At 41.8% G+C, this 21,139-nt stretch overlaps 1 protein-coding gene across 1 annotated transcript in view; it reads right to left on the bottom strand.

The window, feature by feature from the left end:
* Positions 1-208: 208 nt before the first annotated feature.
* mtpn (myotrophin) overlaps positions 209-21,139 on the bottom strand; it is an 81,034-nt gene continuing 60,103 nt past the window's right edge. The window contains exons 3-4 of the mRNA XM_086009044.1: positions 20,996-21,079; positions 209-1,008 (exon numbers count right to left, since the gene is read on the bottom strand). Coding sequence (XP_085865170.1) covers positions 922-1,008; positions 20,996-21,079 — 171 coding nt within the window. The 3' untranslated portion in view covers positions 209-921. The remainder of the gene's footprint in view (positions 1,009-20,995; positions 21,080-21,139) is intronic.

Here is a 21,139-nt window from a genome sequence, read left to right as displayed (position 1 = left end):
GTCAGGCTCCTGGGGTTACTTGACAATTCGAAAATGAGCATGCAGCATTTGCAATGGAGGTGCTCGGAGATAAGCTGGTTGTTGGTTCCAGAAACCTGACTGGAAACTTTGCATCTCCCACAGTCAACAAAATGGCAAGTTTAAAACAAAGGCGAGAACTGGAAGGTTTGTAATATACACCAATAGAAAGTCTACAAGACAAAGGAAACAAGGTAGATTACACACATCTTTATTTTATTAAAACAGATTTCTCAAGTCACTGATTATGCAACAGGAATAGTGATAGTTCATCACTCAATAATCCAATTGTTATCACGATCATCCTTAGAATTGTATTTTTATTTTATTTTTACAAACATTCAAGAATCATTATGGTTCACATGATAATCAATACCCAAAAGTCAAAATGGAAAACAAAATACTTGGAAGGTGTCTTCAAAACAGTGAGGCTTTGCCACTGCCAAATCCTCAAATTTCAGAACTGACCTACCACACTTTGGGTACTATATGAGGGGAACACAACAATAAACCTCTTAATTCTGGATAACTTTTCAGCACAATCATTTAAAGAGCTTCTGCTTCACTCTATGGTCCACAACGTAGGAACACAAGCCTGAGTAAAGGTGACTCAGGGAGATGGGCACGTGTAGAATAATCGTGATACGAACTGCCTTCAATAATCGCGGCAATTTATTTTTGTGTTGAACTATCTCTAATGAGGCGTGGAATCAGTCCATTGTACGCTGTGCAAGAGCTCTGATATTTATGTTAACCAAGATGTCTGTAACTGTACAAAAACATGCTACAAACTTGTCTGTTTAGTCAGAATTAAAAGGTGCACTCGGAAGCGGAAAGAAGTGAGAAGGAAAAAAAACAATATGAGATGGTGCAGCACAAGGCCACGGCAAAGCAAGACAACCGTCACTTGAGAACTTCTCTCATTTCAGGGCTTCCAGCAACTTCCAAATAGCTCCTTCCGTCAGGGCTTTTCGCTGTTTTATCAGCACCCTGTGGGGGTGGGAAAAGATGGAAACAAGACACAATTAATTAGAAACCAACTGGAGACAGATGATGTTCACATGACTAAGACCTAAATATTGGCTTCTGTTCAAAATGAAAGAAACAAATAGGACCATCATTTAAAAATAACACCCAGGGGGAACAAAACAATGCAGGCTTTAAAATAAATGTGTCTGCTGATCTAATAGCAGCAAGCGGGTGAAAAGTGAGAGCACGGACTACAGATTAATAAGCCTACCACTGCCAGTGTGAGGCTGCCTTGAAGCAACCAACAGGCCTTACTCAAGTGGAAAAAAAGTAGTCGCTTTGATCAATTTCCAAGGTTCAACCAATATAACCTAGAATAATAAAACGTTAGTCATTTTAAAAGGAATCATTTAACATTTGAACCATTCCCAAGCACATCCAAACTGACCAATGAATTTACCGGATACAGCTTCAATGCTCAGGGACAATCAGTTACTGAAGCTCTGATGTTTTAACCTCTGCGACAGTGGGAAAAGAACTGACATGATTATAGGCAAATGAGATCATGCATGCGCCTGTTAGCAGATTAGTACAATGTCCTTTCTAAATATCCTCACATTCATTTCAGTTCTATTAACATAATTACTGGATCTTAGATATTCTGCTACTGTATATTATGTACTAAATAATTAAAGCTTTGATCCAGAGTAGTCTCTGCTGTTCTGACAATCAGTACCTGGGTACCATTAATGTTCTGGCCTTTTTACAGGTCTCTTTGATCTGTAAAAACATTTCATGTTTCTACTATAATGCTTTACTGAAATGCTAGTGACAGGTCAATGATGCATGTACAATGGCATGGTCTGTGATGAATTTGCACTGTTAAATTGAGTATCACACATGAAATATATTGATATAACATTAAAGTGTAATGGTTTAAGGACAATTTTCCTTTAGTATATAGGTGGTAATACACTAAATTAGTTTAGTGAAACACTGGAATAACGTGCGTCAGGAACATAGCCATCAAAAGTGAAGACCATTACATATACCTGTTTTAAATGTTCAAGTCTTAATGATATAAAAACTTGGAATGAAAGATCTTATGGTCATCTCTGCAATTTTACAGATTTCAAACTACTCAAAATGAAGAACAATGCCCATTTCTGATTGAGTGCAGTCACGATCATTGTCCCTCTGCTAACATGTAGACTGGATTGTATGTAAATCAGCTTCTTCCGCCCCCAAAGGCTACAACTCATTACAACATATTCCCACATTACAACAGTGACTACACTACAAAAAAGTACTTCATTGGCTGTAAAGCGCTTTGAGGGGTCCGGTGGTCGTGAAAGGCGCTATATAAATTCATGTTTCAATCTCTACATAGAAAATTAGCAGAACACCATTCTACAAACTACTGGAAATGGCTCTCTTGAGGACCTGCACCTTCAGACTAACTTGGAGTTGTAATGATACATACAATTCACACTATTTTGTCAGCCACTGTTTTATTATTCAGTCAGTCAGTCAGTCGAGATCAAACTAAAGCCAGGATTTGGAACTTTGCTCTGTAGCATTCAGAATCCTTGGAGGATTCAAGCCCTAGATTTGCACAGCCATGCAATCTGTCCAAATAGCTTGAATGACTTGTGCAAGATGCTAACAGCTTTTGGGTTACAAACAGCTAGTGTTTCCATGAACCCATAGAACTATGTTAGTGTGACAGCTGCAAAGGTATGTTTTATTCATAAAAGAAACATGATTGTATGTTTTATTTATAAAAGAAACATGATTAGGCTGCAGGACCACAGCAAACTAGTCTAAACTTACAGAACAGTTTCTTTTACACAAAAGAGCAACAACTGACAGAAGCACCAGGCAAAAGACAGATTAGAGCTATATTCAGTTTTGCCCCATTCAAAAGTTGGCAGGCAACCAGGCAAGCACCTGTCTTCCTAAAATTTCAAATCCAATGCATGTTTTTAGCCTGGAAAATTGAATGGCTACTGTAGTATTTTATATATTTAGTTCCCTTGGGGCTCCATGGGACTAGCAAGCACTCTTGATACACGCGTGACATCGGCACTGTGTATACCCCAGCATGGTATAGTTTTCATTCACTTAGAATTAGAATGTTACTGCACAAACAGAGGCCACTCAGCCCATCAAGTTTGCACCTGTATTTATCTTCAGGTGCCATCTAGACTAATCACCACTCCCCTACTCTATCCTTTAGCTTAGCATAATCTTTCATAAAATTGAAGATTTCTTTCAGGTCACTCCCGCACCCTCTCAACTCGTGAATAAAGTATCAACTTCGCAAGTCTCTCAATGATTCCCCCATCTTTGGAAACATCAGTGAATCAATGCTGCATCTGTCCATTGTTTTATATTCTTCTTGTGATTGGGTGCCTAAAACTGTACTCTAACTGTAACCCAAGATCTTGGACAAATGTGACATTACAGGAAACTCTCTTTTTTATCCGGCACCAACGGGACTGGCGTGGTGCCGGTTTATCAAAAAAGTCCGGATTACAGAGAGGTATAGTAAAAGGTACGAGAGCCCCGTACACAGTAACAGATCCAGGCGTCCCTGTTGCTTAGCAACAGGTGCAGGAACCCCAGCCACAAGATCCAGGCGTGCGGTTACACAGCCACAGATCCAGGAAAGGCCACTAATATGAAGTAAAACTTACCTGAACCTACTCCTGAATTTTGCCGGTTAACAGAGATTTCCGGTTATTTTAGGTGCTGGTAAATCGAGAGTTTCTTGTACATTGTTACTTTTATATTCTATGTCTCTGGATACAAAATCAATGCTTTTGTTTGCCTTTTTTAGGGCTTCTACTTGCACTGCCACCTTTAATGATCTGTGTACCTCAACTCCAAGGTCCCTCTGATCCTCTACTCCATTTATAATCTATTTGAAGCATATTTTGCTCCTTACTTCAGAAATGTATTACAGGTCAACTATCCCTTATCCGCAATTCCGAAATTCAAAAAGCTCTGAAAACCGAAGGTTTTTTCGTGGAGCGTCACTCAGTGGGGAAATACTTAAACGGTTAGGAAAATGGTTGAGATTTCTTGTGCTTTAAAAAAACTGACCCATAAATGTTCACAATACTTGTTGAATTCATACTTTGTATAAATTGTTGCACTGAAATATTGTATATTTTTGATGAGTAAATTAGGTAAACAGTAAATCTGACTTTACAACGTTCCCCGTGGGCTGCATTGTTCGATGTGGCTTGTTTCTTTCAATGCGTGGTATTTCCAGTGTAATAAGAACATAAGAAATAGGAGCAGGAGTAGGCCAATCGGCCCCTCGAGCCTGCTCCGCCATTCAATAAGATCATGGCTGATCTGATCCTAACCGCCAATCCACTATCACATGACCATCTCCTGAATCTAACAGAATTAGACACACTAAATAGGAGCAGGATCAGGCTACACGGCCCCTGGGACCGCTCCGCTACCCACAGGGCCATGACCGATCCGAACCTAGACTCATGTCCAAATTCCTGCCCGCTCCCCGTAACCCTTAATTCCCTTTACTTCTAGGAAACTGTCTATTTCTGTTTTAAATTTATGTAATGATGTAGCTTCGACAGCTTTTTGGGGCAGCATATTCCATGGACCTACCACCCTCTGAGTGAAGTAGTTCCTCCTCATCTCAGTTTTGAAAGAGCAGCCCCTTATTCTAAGACTATGCCCCCTAGTTTTAGTTTCACCCATCATCGGGAACATCCTCCCCGCATCCGCCCGATCCAACCCCTTCACAATCTTATATGTTTCAATAAGATCGCCTCTCATTCTTCTGAACTCCAATGAGTAGAGTCCCAATCTACTCAACCTCTCCTCATATGTCCATCCCCTCATCCCCGGGATTAACCGAGTGAACCTTCTTTGTACTGACTCGAGAGCAAGTATGTCCTTTCTTAAGTATGGACACCAAAACTGTACGCAGTATTCCAGGTGCGGTCTCACCAATACCTTGTACAACTGAAGCAATACCTCCCTATTTTTATATTCTATCCCCCTAGCAATGAAAGCCAACATTCCATTGGCCTTCTTAATCACTTGCTGCACCTGCATACTAACCTTTTGAGTTTCGTGCACCAGGACCCCAGATCCCTTTGTACTTCAGTACTTTCCAGTTTCTTGCCATTAAGATAATAACTTGCTCTACGATTTTTCCTGCCAAAGTGCATAACCTCACACTTTCCAGTATTGTATTCCATCTGTCAAATCTCTGCCCACCTACTTAGCCTGTCTATGTCCCCTTGCAGGTTTTTTATGCCCTCCTCACTCACTACTTTCCCTCCCATCTTAGTATCATCTGCAAACTTTGATATGTTACACTCGGTCCGTTCCTCCAAATCGTTAATATAGACTGTAAAGAGTTGGGGACCCAGCACTGACCCCTGCGGAACACCACTAGTTACTGATTGCCAGTCTGAGAATGAACCATTTATCCCAACTCTCTGCCTTGTTAGATAGCCAATCCTCTATCCATGCCAGAATATTACCCCCAATCCCGTGATTTTTTATCTTAAGCAATAATCTTGTGTGGCACCTTGTCAAATGCCTTTTGGAAGTCTAAATACACTACGTCCACTGGTTCCCCTTTATCCACCCTATATGTTACTTCCTCAAAGAACTCCAGCAAATTTGTCAAACATGGCTTCCCCTTCATAAAACCATGCTGACTTTGTCCTATTAAATTATGATTGTCCAAATGTCCTGTTACTGTCTCCTTAATAATGGACTCCAAAATTTTACCTACCACAGATGTTAGGCTAACTGGTCTATAGTTTCCAGCCTTCTGTCTACTGCCCTTTTTAAATAAGGGTGTTACATTAGCAGTTTTCCAGTCTGCCAGGACCTTTGCCAAGTCCAGGGAGTTTTGGAAAATTACCAATGCATCCACAATCCCTACCGCCACTTCCCTCAAGACCCTAGGATGTAAGCCATCAGGCCCAGGTGATTTATCCGCCTTGAGTCCCATTATTTTACCGAGTACCACTTCCTTAGTGATTTTGATCGTGTTTAGCTCCTCCCCCCCTTTAGCCCCCTGTTTGTCCAGTGTTGGGATATTCTTAGTGTCTTCTACTGTAAAGACTGATATAAAATATTCACTCAGTGTTTTTGCCATCTCCATATTTTCCACCATTAATTTCCCGGTCTCATCCTCTAAGGGACCAACATTTACTTTAGCCACCGTTTTTCTTTTTATATAACTATAAAAACTCTTACTATCTGTTTTTATATTTTTTGCTAATTTACTTTCATAATCTATCTTCCCTTTCTTAATCAATCTGTGTTATTTTTTGCTGTCTTTTAAAGTTTTCCCAATCCTCTATCCTCCCACTAGATTTGGCTACCTTATATGCCCTTGTTTTTAGTCGAATACTATCCTTAATTTCTTTACTTAGCCACGGATGGCTGTCTTTTCTTTTACACCCTTTTCTTCTCAGTGGAATATATATTTTTTGGAAGTTGTAAAATAACAGCTTAAATGTACACCACTGATCATGTATCGTCTTACCCTTTAATCTATTTTCCCAATCCACTCTACTCAATTCCGCTCTCATACCTTCATAGTCTCCTTTATTCAAGCTTAGCATGCTTGTTTGAGATCCAGATTACTGCGTGGCTGTGTGCAACTTTGAGGAAACATTGCTGTTAACTATTTATTTATAGCAATCTGGTTACCTAGCCAGGTTTGCATCCATCACTAGTGGTGTAGTTGTAGGGTAAACCCGACGGCTGCCTCTTGTCCATTTATAAGCATCATCCGTTCGGAAATCCGAAAAATTCCGAAACACATCTGGCCCCAAGGGTTTCGGATAAGGGATAGTGCACCTGTACTTCATATTTCTGAATTGCAACTGCCATATATCCGCCTATCCTGTTAGCCAATCAATGTCCTCCCAGTCTTTTACAATGTTTATCACAACTTTCAATCCTTTCTCCAAATTTGGTACCATCAGCAAATTCCAGCATTGTTCTCTGAATTCCCAAGTCCAGATCATTTATGTATATAGCAAGTATAAACAACCCCAACATGGATCCTGTGGAACACTACATTAAATTTTCCAGTCCAAAAAAAGTTCATTTTACTCTTAACTTTTTCTTTCTGCCCTTTAACCATTTCTATTCATGAGGCCACATGCCTCTTAACTGTATGCGCCAATATTTTTGCCACAAGTCTCTTATGTGGCACCTTATTGGATGTTTTAAAAAAAATACACCAGCCACATCCACATTTCATAAGAACATAAGAAATAGGAGCAGGAGCAGGCCATTTGGCCCCTCGAGCCTGCTCCGCCCTTTAATGAGATTCTGGCCTCAACCTCACTTTCCTGCCCGCTCCTTATAACCCTTGACTCCCCTGTTGCTCAAAAATCTGTCCATCTCAGCCTTGAATATATTCAATGACTCAACTTCCACAGCTCTCTGGGGTAAAGAATTCCAAAGATTCACGACCCTCAGAGAAGAAATTCCTCCTCATCTCCATCTTAAATGGGCGACCCCTTATTTGGAGACTATGCCCCCTCGTTCTAGATTTCCCCATGAGGGGAAACATCCTCTCAGCATCTACCCTGTCCAACCCCCCCAGGAACTTATATGTTTCAATAAGATCCCCTCTCATTCTTCTAAACTCCAATGAGTATAGGCCCAACCTGCTCAACCTTTCCTCATAAGACAAGCCTTCCATCCCCGGAATCAACCTCGTGAACCTTCTCTGAACTGCCTCCAATGCAAGTATATCCCTCCTTAAATAAGGGGACCAAAACTGTATGCAGTACTCTAGGTGTGGTCTCACCAGCGCCTGTACAGTTGTAGCAAGACTTCCCTCCTTTTATACTCTATCCCCCTTGAAATAAAGGCCAACATTCCATTTGCCTTCCTAATTACTTGCTGTACCTGCATGCTATCTTTTTGTGTTTCGTGTATGAGGACACCCAAATCCCTCTGCATTCTGTAGTCTTTCTCCATTTAAATAATATTTTTCTTTTCTATTCTTCCTACCAAAGTGGATAACTTCACATTTTCCCACATTACAGTATACTCCATCTGCCAAATTCTTGCCCACTCACTTAACCTATCTATATCCCTTTGCAGACTCTCTGTCTTCCTCACAACTTGCTTTCCCACCTATCTTTGTATCATCTGCAAATTTGGCTACAGTACACTCACTTCCTTCATCCAAGTCATTAATATAGATTGAAAATAGTTGAGGCCCCAGCACTGATCCCTGTGGCACTCCACTAGTTACAGATTGCCATCCTGAAAATGACCCATTTATCACAACTCTGTTTTCTGTTAGTTAGCCAATCTAATATATTACCCCCAACACCATGAGCTCTTATATGCAGTAACCTTTTATGTGACACCTTGTCGAATGCCTTTTGGAAATCCAAATACACTACATCTACTGGTTCCCCTTTATCCACCCTGCTCGTTACCTCCTCAAAAGAGCTCAGATATGTCAAACATGATTTCCCTTTCATAAAACCACGTTGACTCTGTTCAATTGTACTATGATTTTCTAAATGCCCTGCTACCGCTTCCTTAATAATGGATTCGAGCATTTTGCCACAGATTTCCAGCATCCGCAGTATTTTGCAATTATACAGATGTTAGGCTAACTGCCGTATAGTTTCCTGCTTTCTGTCTTCCCTCCTTTTTTGAATAAGGGCGTTACATTTCCTGTATCTAGCCTCCATTTTTAATTACTTCTATAAGGTTGGCTAAACACAACTGGCTTTCTAAAAATCAGTGTTTATTGGTGTTTCCCCAAGTGCTTAGTATTTTCACATAGGAAACATCCTTTACTATTGACTCTAGTAGTTTACTAAATGAAGACAGACTAACTGGCCTATAATTTCCTGACTGATCCCGGTCTCCTTTTTTGAAGAAATTAATCACATTTGCTACTCTCCAGTCCTCTGGCACAATTGTGCTTGCTACAGAAATTGAAAATTATAGCCAGAGCCTCTATTTCTTCCCAAGCTTCCCACAGGAGCCTTAGATGTAAACCATCAGGTCCCTGTGATTTGCCCAGCCTCCTAAACCAGCAAAAAAACAAGTTTAGTTACTCTAAGTGTGAGCAGCACTGGTTTGGGTGGTAGGTTGGGGCCATGGAGCTGCATCCATACAATGTTCTACAGTGTCTTTCCAACCACCTTTGTTTGTGCTACCCATTGGTGCGCAACTCCACCTCTTCATTAACTCTAACTTATTGAGCAGAACCAGCTCAATCCCATTCCCCAGCAACCTTAATTACTTCATGCAATCAGGAGCTCACAATCCTGACTAATCCTTTGCAGAAGCACTAAAATCCTTAATTGGACTTATAGAACTGGAAGCCAATTAAATTACTCAAGTTCTGAGTCAAATCAGAAGAGATCAAAAATTACATTATGAGCCAAGAGAAAACCCTCCTTAGAAGCACATAAGAATAGTAAGGTCCAACTGCAGTTTATTACCAGGTACTTCCCACTATGTGCCACTGTACTGGGACTCCAGGCTAAAACACACAACAAAGTTTTAAAAGAGATTAAAAATCTGCAAATGCTGGAAATCACACTTCTAGTTTTGAACCTACGGATTCTGATGAATGTTTGCACCAGAAACAATAACCTACCTTTTCTCTTCACAGATGCCAATAAACCTGGTGTATTTCCAGTATTTTGTTTTCATTAGTGTTTTATTATGGGCTCGAGACCACTTGGTGGTGCTACGCCAAAACAAAGCAGACATGTGGTTCAATTTCTGCACTACTACTCAATGGTTCACAAGAGTAGATTATATTTCGATACAGAAAGCTGGCAACTGACTCTAGTCTCTGGGTGTAGATATCAATTAGTCGATAGTCAATCTTCAAATTAGACTCCAAAAATAAGGGTGGGGAAAGGAAGGAGGAGGAAAATCTCAGCAGGTAAACTAAAAAAAAAAAAGTGCTTTTATTGCAACGAATCCTGGTGCACACACGTCCAAAAACAAAAAGTCAGCGGCTTTTTTTTTTTCAGTACCTGTTTTTGGGACATTATTGGATTGCACCATTACACAATTGGCAAGGATAGCCACTGCAGAATGGATCTCGATGTAGAAAATGTAAATACCAAACACAGACCACTCAAGGCTGAGGTGAGGCAGATGGAATGGGAGGAGACTCGGAGTATAAACATCAGCACAGATTAGTTGGGCCGAATGGCCTGTTTCTGTGCTGCACATTCCATGTATGTAAGCCAGGCCAGGCCGATGATTGAGTCAGCCAGGTCAGTATCAATGAGACAAGGCAAGGGTTTTCTTGCAATTTTAAGTTTGATTATTTTGAAATGCTTTTTTTTGGTCCTGAGATATACATATCAAAGCTTTAATTTCATCTATCTCATCAGTTGGCAAGCACAAGTATAAATAAATGTTATAATTCAGAGCTCATCCTGTACCGTCAGTCCTTTTCAAAGCTTTGAGTAATGGGGATTCACTGATCAAGAATCAGGACCTTACACCCACACTGAATCAATGAAAATACCGCAAGCTCAAAGGCCATTAAATCACTGTTTCAGTTGAATGGGTTACAGACATCAATGAAGCAGCAAGTTGGGCACAAGCCCAACACACCCGTACAGCCACAAGATAAGCTGAACTCCAGCAATACCTGTAGTAATTGATAAAATAAGCAGACCAAATTAATGACCGGCTGCCCCGACGTCATCGGGAATAACGAGTAAATGCAGTGGTGACAGCTGCCAGATGGTCAACACACACTCCACTCTATCAAGCAGACACTGATGGATGAGGCAGGAGTTGCCGATTAGACTGGGAATAATAAAGCTACCACAAGAAAACAACTGTGTCAATACAACGAGAGTGCACTTCCATCAAAGCTGTCACTACTCACAAGCCCTAATTTTAAGAACTCCATTCAATTAAAAAAGGAGTACCTTTGAAGCTATATATAGATAGTACACACAGGTACCAAAGGCAAGATCAACTGTCTGGCAGTCACACATGCATTCAGAATACTGATGACAATGTCCAAATAGTTTCTTGCACGTGTGTACACAGATACAGAATTATACAACAACCTTTCTCTGTTAAATATTATAAATATAAAATATATATTATATATAAAAACATTTATATACACACACAAAAACAGGATACAAAGATCAGATTGAAATAAAAGTAGGGAAAGAACCTTTTTTTTGCTAATTCCATTCTTTTGACTGTAGCAATGGCAGACTTTAATTCCTTCTCATTTATATTTCCACATAACCTAGACAGTTATCCAGATTGTAGGGCAAAGGTGAGAAGATGCATCTGTTTCAGGCCTATCCCTTGACTGAAACATGCAGTTGCATTTCAAAGACTAAGCTATGCTAATGGCCTTCACTTCCATCATGTTGCATTTGATGAGAACAGGGACAATGGACAAACTCATTTATCAGTTCACGTTTCAGTTGCAATGTACTCATCAACAGGACATCCTATATCATTACTCTCATCTTTCTCCTGGAGTCGGGCCGCTCCATCTTGCACCCCACCTCCAGAAATTACAATGCTACCTGAATTGACATTTCAATCAAACATCAGGCAACACTGACCATTTCTGACATTACACTTCCAACCAATTAGATGAATATTCAACAGCAACTTGTATTTATATAGCGCCTTTAACGTAGTAGTATGTCCCAAGGCGTTTCACAGGAGCGTTATCAAGCAAAATTTGGCACAGAGCCACATAAGAAAATATTAGGGCAGACTTGGTCAAAGAGGTAGGTTTTAAGGAGCATCTTAAAGGAGAAAAGAGAGGTGGAGAGGTTTAGAGAGAGAATTCCAGAGCTTAGGGTCTTGGCAGCTGAAGGTACGGCCACCAATGGTAGAGCGATTAAAATCGGGGATGCTCAAGAGGCCAGAATTAGAGGAACACATATCTAGGAGGGTGGTGGGCCTGGAGGAGTTTACAGAGATACGGAGGGGTGAGGCCATGGAGGGATTTGGAAAAAGATGAGAATTTTAAAATCGAGGCGTTGATAATCAGGAGCCATTGTAGGTCAGTGAGCACAGGGGTGATGGGCGAATGGGACTTGGTGTGAGTTAGGACATGGACAGCAGAGTTCTGGATGACATCAAGTTTATGGAGGGTAGAATGTGGGAGGCCGGCTAAGAATGCATTGGAATAGTCAAGCCTAGGAGCTAACAAAGGCATGGATGAGGGTTTCAGCAGCAGATGAGCTGAGGCAGGGGCAGAGTCGGGCGATGGTCCGGAGCTAGAAATAGGAGGTCTTCATGATGGCTCAGATGCTCATCTCAGGGTCAAATATGACACCAAGGTTGCGAACGGTCTGGTTCAGCCTCAGACAGTTGCCAGGGAGAGGGTTGGAATCAGTGGCTAGGTAACAGGGTTTGTGGCGGGGACCGAAGACAATGGCTTCAGTCTTCCCAATATTTAGTGCATCAGTCACCAAAATAAAAATAATCTTGCATACCTCAGATCGCTTGTAGCATTGCTCAGTGTGTTGGGATATATGCTGTTTTATAACAGGGGTGTTATCAATAAAATGCAATGAGGGAGGTGTTACAGGAACTTGGTGATACAGGTGGTGCCTCTTTACTCAAGACCTAATATATTACTAGCACATCGCCCATGGTGTGGTTCACATTGAGACAGAAGATATGCTAAAGTTACATCTGAAGATGGAGAGAAAGTAAGCGTAACACTTACAGGAGATGCGATAGATTGATAGAGATAAAGAAAAAGTTATAAAATTATCTTCCTTGGCACTTCTCATTGTCAGGATATGCTCTCTCTTTGGTACTACAGGTAGACTACCCTTTATCCGGACTCCCGAAAACCGAAACCCTCTAAAAACCGAAGGTTTTTTCGTTCAGCGTAAGTCGTGCGTACGAACGGGTTTTTAGAGGGTTCCGGTTTCGGAAGTTCGGATAAAGGGTAAGTCGTGCACACGACCCCCCCGCGCCCCGACAACCGCCGACCCCGACCCCGCCAGCCCCGACAACCGCCGACCCCCCCGCGGACCCCGCCGGCCCCGACAACCGCCGACCCCCCCGCGGGCCCCGACAACCGCCGACCCCGCCAGCCCCGACAACCGCCGACCCCCCCCCCCGCGGACCCCGCCGGCCCCGACAACCGCCGACCCCCCCGCGGACCCCGACTGACTTACGCTGAGCGTCAGCGTAAGTCGTGCGCACGACCCCCCGCCGACCCACCTTCCGAAATCCGAAATTCTCCTTTATCCGAAACTCGGCTGGTCCCGAGGTTTTCGGATAAAGGATAGTCTACCTGTACTTCTTTCTGTCTTCACTCCTTTTCTCAATTTTTCTTCTCTATTTCTCTTCTGATACTCTCCACTATTTGTTCAGTTTCTCTGTAATGGCACAAAGCATGGAATGGATCCTACCCGCACTGCAAGCCAGTGGGTCATGGGTGCCTTTTGGCCCATAGATCACAGATGGTGGGAGGAATTCAGGCAACAGGTCTCATTTTCTGGTGGCAGAATCAGGGTGTTGGTTGAGAAAGGATTTGGCTAGGACTGAGAGGCAGTAGAGGAAGCATGGCAGGCGGCTGAGAAGGAACTGCTGTTTGGGGTAGGAGGTTGTTGTAGGAACCTACAATTCACCTCCAAGGGGAGGTCACTGCCACTTAAAAGTCTCTGTGAAAAGAAAGACTTGCATTTATATAGCGCCTTTCACAACCACCAGACATCTCAAAGCACTTTACAGCCAATGAAGTACTTTTGAAGTGGAGTCACTGTTGTAATGTAGGAAACACGGCAGCCAATTTGCACACGGCAAACTCCCACACACAGCAATGTGAAAATGACCAGATAATCTGTTTTTGTTATGTTGGTTGAGGGAGAAATATTGGCCAGGACACTGGGGATAACTCCCCTGCTCTTCTTCAAAATAGTGCCACGTGATCTTTTACGTCCCCGAGAGGCAGACGGGGCCTCGGTTTAATGTCTCATCTAAAAGACGGCACCTCGGACAGTAAGGAACAAGATCTTCCCCAGAGTTGTGGGGAAGCCTTTCTCCATCTAGTTCAACAGCCCATTCCAGGCTCTACCTGAGAACTGACTTTGGAAGTGCAAGGGTGTTAAAGGAATCTCATCCCCACACTTCAATACCAGTCCCTGGTTAAGGCCACCAACAGGCTTTTGAAGTATGGGTTGGGTAAACGGGAGCAGTGTCATGAGAGTGAGCAGGCACAGATAGAATGGGGTGGGAGGGAGTGGGGTCTGAGGCTCAAAGAGGAAGATTTTGGTTTTCTTAACTTTTTAAATGTAAGAGCAGAACAGGCTGCTGGGATCAGGACTTGAGGTCCAAGGTAGCCAAGAAGATTTAAAAAAAATTGCTAGAACCTAGGCTTGAAAGATTACATTTTTAAAAGCGAAATAGTTTAAGAAAGTTAATTAACCACTTACGGTTGATAATAAATAACTTGTATCTTTTAGTGAAGTGGGTGACGAATTAGTGGCAGGAGGCCTATTTACACCATGACAGATAATCATTACAGGTTGGCACTGTTAATGTGAGAATTCCTACTATAAATAGGAATTGATGCATAAACACAGATGTATACACTTGTTTATATATAAAAATATACATATCCTTGTGGGGGTAATGAAATACACTACTTGGTTAGACAATGGATTGTAGATACATTTCAAAAAGGTAATAATCCTAAAAACACATTCAGAAGCGAGGGCTACTTGTCACAGAAGAGCAATGCATATGGCTTTTCAATTGCATCTGCAAACTGAATAAATTGAAGGGATTCAGTTTCTTCTATCTTTCACTGTTACAGAATAGAATTGTTAACACTGTGCAAATTCACACAGCATTCTACAGGGAGAAAGTACAACTAAAAGACATATTCTGTAGAAATAGTACTGCAGTGCTGAAAGAGTTAAGGACTGAACTGAACATCCTCAAGCAAATTGGTGCAATGCTGTTAGCCGACAGTTCTGAGTCAACCAATTTGCTTCAGAATGTGCATATTCCCAACAGTAACACCAGAAGGAAGCAATTACTGTAAAGCTGCAATTCAACTACAAAACAACCCATAGCCTCCCAATAAACAATAAATGACACAGAAAACCCACCTTCCTCTTTATGGGGCAGTTCAATATTCAAAACTTAAGAGGGAATAACAACTTCAGCAGATATGAAGTGAATTGATGGTTTGGGGTTTTATGTCCAAACACCCCTCAGGATACTATCTTGGTCCACAAGAAACTTTACCATTGAAAGCACAAAAAGGATTTATTCCAAATTGGAATCTTTAAAGAATTATTAGATCTGAACAAATAAAAGAAATCTCTAAACATTCTCGATATAGATAAAATACAGTATCTCCTTTTTCATAAGCAGTTTCTGTACTGTCATTATCTGACAGGAGCCATTCAAAATGGCAGCAAGAGGTTTCTGATTCAAACCCTCCAGTCATATAACAGCAGAATAACTAATGAGCCCTGTGGATATTGGGAACCCAGAGACAGTCACGCAAAGTGAACACAGCAACAACTGAGTGTCAAGAAGAACATGCACTTTGGCAGCTGGTATTCACAGTTGAGAAGGCTGTACATAGTAATTAGGATTGACTATATGCAGCAGAGTCTCTCGGAATTAAATAATACATCAGGAATAGCGTGAAAGGATTCATAAATATTATTGTAGCTATACGTGGAGAGATTACTGAAAATTGAAATAGAAATGTTTTGGCACAGAAAGTGGCCATTCAGACAGTCTTGTCTTCACTGAATTTAGGCCCCTCACGGAAGCCAAGTTTACACAGCATCATTATACTGATTTCTCCCCACAGCCTTCAGTATCCTTGTAATTATCCAGTACTTTTTTGGATGTTACATCCAATCTGGCATTGGTTACCATTTGTGACAAACTAATCGACATTGATAACTGTATGAAAAGTTTCTTCTAACCTCCCTGTGATGTATTTAGTGCTTATCTTGAGAGCATAGCCTCAATTTACTTACCACTGGAAATAATTTACATTCCATCTGCCTCATCTCAGCTTTTCAGCATATCTTTCTATTCCCTTTTCTCTTATGTACTCGTAGAATCATAAATAGTATAGCACAGAAGGAGGCCATTCGGCCTATCGAGTCTGCGCCAGCTCGCCATTGCAGTGCTGAGGGAATGCTGCACTGTTGGAGGTGCTGTCTTTCGGATGAGACGTTAAACCGATGCCCCGTCTACTCTCAGGTGGGTGTAAAAGATCCCATGGCACTATTTCAAAGAAGAGCAAGGGAGTTATCCTCGGTGTCCTAGCCAATATTTATCCCTCAATCAACCTAACAAAAACAAATTATCTGGTCATTATCACATTGCTGTTTGTGGGAGCTTGCTGTGCTCAAATTGGCTGCCACATTTTCCACATTACAACAGTGACTACACTCCAAAAAGTACTTCATTGGCTGTAAAGCGCTTTGAGACATCCGGTGGTCGTGAAAGGCGCTATATAAATGTAAGTCTTTCTTTTGAAGAGCAATCCAGTTAGTCCCACACACCCCACTCTTTCCTCATGTCCCTGGAATTTTTTCTTCTTCAACTATTTATCCAATTCACTTTTGAAGGCTACTATTGAATCTGAATCCACCACCCTATCAGGCAGCGCATTCCAAACCCTAAGCACTGGTTTCGTAAAAAAAGTTTTCCTCATGTCGCCTCTGTTTTTTTTTGCCAATCAACTTAAATCTGTGCCCTCTCATTATGGACCCTTCAGTCATTGGAAACAGTTTCTCTTTATTTACTCTATTTAAATCCTTCATGATTTTAAACACCTCTATCAAATCTCCTCTTGGCCTTCTCTGCTCTAAGGAGAACTCCAGCTTCTATAGTCTATCCACGTAACTGTATTCCCTCATCCCTGGAACCATTTCTTATTTCCGTATTGCATTTATTAGTAACTATCTTGTATTTATGGCCCCTAGTTTTGGATTCTCCCACCCACAAGTGGAAACATTCTCTCCACATCTACCCTGTCCAACCCATTTAAAAATTAAGACCTCTCAGGTCACCTCCAAGTCTTCTCTTTACTAAAGAAAAAAACCCAGCCTGTTCAATCTTTCCTGATAGCTGTAATCTCTCAGTTCTAGTACCATCCTTGTAAATCTTTTTTGCACTGTCTCCAGTGCCCCATGTCCTTTTTATAGTATGGAGACCAGAACTGTGCGCAATACTCCAAGTGTGGCCTGACCAGGGCCCTATACAAGTTTTGCTGATGATTGCAGTGTTCAGTTCCATTTGCAATTCCTCAGAAGAAGTCGTCCATGCCCGTATGCAGCAAGACCTGGACAACGTTCAGGCTTGGGATGATAAGTGACGAGTAACATTTGCGCTACACAAGTGGCAGGCAATGACCATCTCCAACAAGAGAGAGTCTAACCATCCCCCATGACATTTAATGGCATTACCATAGTCAAATTCCCCCACCATCAATATCCTGGGGGAGTGGGTCACCCTTGACCAGAAACTTAACTGGACCAGCCACTTAAATACTGTGGCTACAAGGGTAGGTCAGAGGCTGAGCATTCTGCAGCGAGTGACTCACCTCCTGACTCCCCAAAGGCTTTCCACCACCTACAAGGCACAAGTAAGGAGTGTGATGGAATACTCTCCACTTGCCTGGATGAGTGCAGCTCCTACAACACTCAAGCAGCTCGACACCATCAGGGCAAAGCAGTCCGCTTGATCTGCACCCCACCCGCCACCTTAAACATTCACTCTCACCACCATCAGTGCAACGTGGTTGCAGTGTGTACCATCTACAAGATGCACTGCAGCAACTCACCAAGGCTCTTTCAACAGCACCTCCCAAACTTGCGACCTCTTCCACCTAGAAGGACAAGGGCAGCAGGTGCATGGGAACAACACCACCTCCAAGTTCCCCTCCAATCACACACCATCCTGACTTGGAGATATATCGCTGTTCCTTCATCGTTGCTGGGTCAAACTCCTGGGACTCCCTCCCCAACAGCACTGTGGGAGTTTCTTCACCACATGGACTATAGCAGTTCAAGGTGGCAGCTCACCACCACCTTCTCCAGGGCAATTAGGGATGGGCAATAAATGCTGGCCTTGTCAGCGGCGCCCACATTCGTGAATGAATAAATAAAAAAATAAATGGAAAAACTGTCCGCTGACTTCACATGCCCTAACCTTTTGAAAATCAAAGCATATGACATCTACTACATTACCCTCATCTACTCTTAGCTCTTCAAATAATTCTATTAGGTTAGTTAAACATGACTTAGCCTTTCTGAATCTATGCTGACAATTGTAATTATATTTTCTGGCTCTAGGTACTCTTCTATCACTTCTTTTAGAATAGATTCCAGTACTTTTCCTATCACTGACATTAAGAGGACTGGTCTATAGTTCCCAGGTTTTGTTCTATCTCCCTTTTTGTATGTAGGAACAACATTGAGAACAATCTATTTTTTTTCCCCGAGTGACCAGAGTGAAGAAAATATTTAATAGTGAATATTTAAAAGGTGGTGTTTCTGTCAGTCCTCGGGCACTATCCCCTCTTCTATTGTTCTTGTAAATGGACTATTACATATCTGCCATTATAAGGAGCTCAAAATCCCACAAAGTATTCCAGATATGGTTTATAGTTATCATATCTTCTGTTTTTGTATGCAATCTCTCCCTATGTAAACCTTAAAAGGCCCATTTACCTTCTTAATAGCCGTTATCTGTCCACCCAGATAAGGATTTATGTATCTGCGCACATTTGGTTGCCTACCTAAGAGAAATGTACCATTTAGTACACATTTTCATTCCTTAATCTTAGTCCTAAAACTTATAGCCTCATTTTGGTTATTAACCTGCACCTGGCCTATTCTCCGAGCCTGTTTATGTCCTCCTGCATTCTTCACAGCTGTTTACTCTTCCTCAGAGTTAGTCATCAAACTTGGATATCCACTCCTTTGTGGAATTTCAGATCATTTATATATGTATTTGGAAGAAAGATTGGTCCCAACATCAATCCCTGGGTACCTCACCAGCCATCGCCCGTCAGTCTGAGGAACATGTACCTACTGAAACCATTTACTGTCTGCCTTTCAGCCATCTCTAACCATACCACCACTTTCCCTTTTATTCCATCAGTTCCTGTGTCTGGTTGATATCAACCCATCCCCACTGGAAGCACATATGTGGACATCAGGCGAGAACAGGATCTGCTCAGCTATGATGCCCCCTGCAGTTGAATGCTTGCCAACACTTACTGTCTGCAGTGGTCACATAGGCGAGGCACAAGGAACTGTATCTCAGCAAGAATGCCTTCAAGAGAAAAGGGAGGCGAAGGGGTAAAATTGGTAAGAGGAAACAAATTTTTGTACATGGGACCGACAACAGCTCGGTTACTAAAAGCAGTGTGGTGTGGTACAGAGACATGCAGATCAGGAAAGTGCCAGGTTCAAGCGCCTCTGTATTGCACTAATCAATCGCAACTAGGACAGCGGTCAGGTTTCTATAATTGACCTCAGCAAACAGCAGCTGGGGGAGGGAAGAAGGAACTGAACCTTGGGAAAAGTGTGTGTATATGTAGAAAATAAACAGAAACCAATGCTGCGGACAGGGTAGAAGCATAAAGAGCAGCTGGTAACTCACTGCTGTGAACAACGCAACTGCAACCCATCAGTGCCTGTAACAAACCTGCATAACTGAGACTGAGATCAGCCTGCAAACATGTCTTTATGACACTCACTTCATGTCCCTATGCTCAGTCCCCCAGCTAGCCACTAATGTGACATGCTGCAGCTGTTTTCTGCTAGATGAAAGATGGGAGTAATCAAAGTATAATCTCACGCAAGGCACTATGAAAGTCAAGTTGTGGATTTTATATTTAACCTTCTGGAAATCCAAACAGGTGTAGGATGAAATGAAAAGTTCCCATCATATGCTTCCCCTTTAGTGATTCAACTGCCTTGGGAGTCTTCGCGATCCTTCAAAGTGCACATAGTGGGTTCAGTGTTTGGATGGAGAAACTCCCAAGACTTCACCATGCAACTAGAATCTGAAGTGCTTTTTTTGATGAGCACCAATCTACATTTTGTGCACTATGTAAAAACAGACCTGTGCACTTCCTTTCATTAGTTTTTTAAAAAAAGGATGCTGTAAGGAGGCTTGGTAAACAATTACAAGACACTGACATATCACTTAAAGCTATTTTAGGGTGTAATTCACATAAAGGCACACAAATAACAGGATCACTACAAATCACAGTTAATAAGTATGTGTCATTACATGCAACAGGAACTTTGTGAATTTACAACCAAATCCAGCAGCACTGCATGGCAACGTGAGGGGCCTTAGGGTTGCATTTTTCTGATCATATTAGGTACCGCTCCAATAATAACTTAAAGCAAATCACTAGCCTTCTACTTTCCCCCATGACATAAGAGGAGAAAACATCAACTAACTGATGCAATCTCAGTTATTCATAAAATAACCTGGCAATGGAGTCACCAACTTTCCCTCTTCTGTTGATAATAGATATGCATTAGATAACAGTCAAAGTGTTAAGAGTAGTGAATGATCCCAGCAAGATCACAATCTTCAACTTAACTGGAAATATACTTCATAACGTGCCAATGAGCTAGACATCGAAAATAAGCATCCAAAGCAACACATATATGGTCAAAACTCAAGGGGCTGTTAGAATGGAAAAACCTGTAAAGTAGTCTCACTACCAGTAATAAGATCAGGCTCTAATTTCGGCTTCCTCCCTTCCCATATTCTTATCAACGACAGGACCAAACTCCAATTCCCTTTTCCCGATTAACAGTAAATGAAAACTGCCGACAGTAACTAGCAAGATTATCCTTACGCGCTGACTGTACCCACTGACCTCTCATCAGGAGATCAGTGATGTACTGCATGTACCAGACACTTGCTCCCATCCTCTGCCCACCCAGAGACCTCAACATACTGTACCTACCTTGGATACCAGCAATTTCACACATTCTAAATGTCCCTCGTAAATAGCTGACAGAAGTGCTGTTAAACCATGTACATCTGGAGCCTGTGGATCAGAGAAACAGGAAGGATCAAATATAGTTAAAAAGTTGGTATCTGGTTAATG

This window comes from Somniosus microcephalus, chromosome 16, assembly GCF_052327205.1.
Source record: "Somniosus microcephalus isolate GS21.2 chromosome 16, FLI_Smic_1.0, whole genome shotgun sequence".
In the NCBI taxonomy this organism is placed as follows: Eukaryota; Metazoa; Chordata; class Chondrichthyes; order Squaliformes; family Somniosidae; genus Somniosus; species Somniosus microcephalus.
The sequence above is the reverse complement of the archived record's forward strand: the minus strand, read 5'-3'. Positions and strand labels throughout refer to the sequence as shown.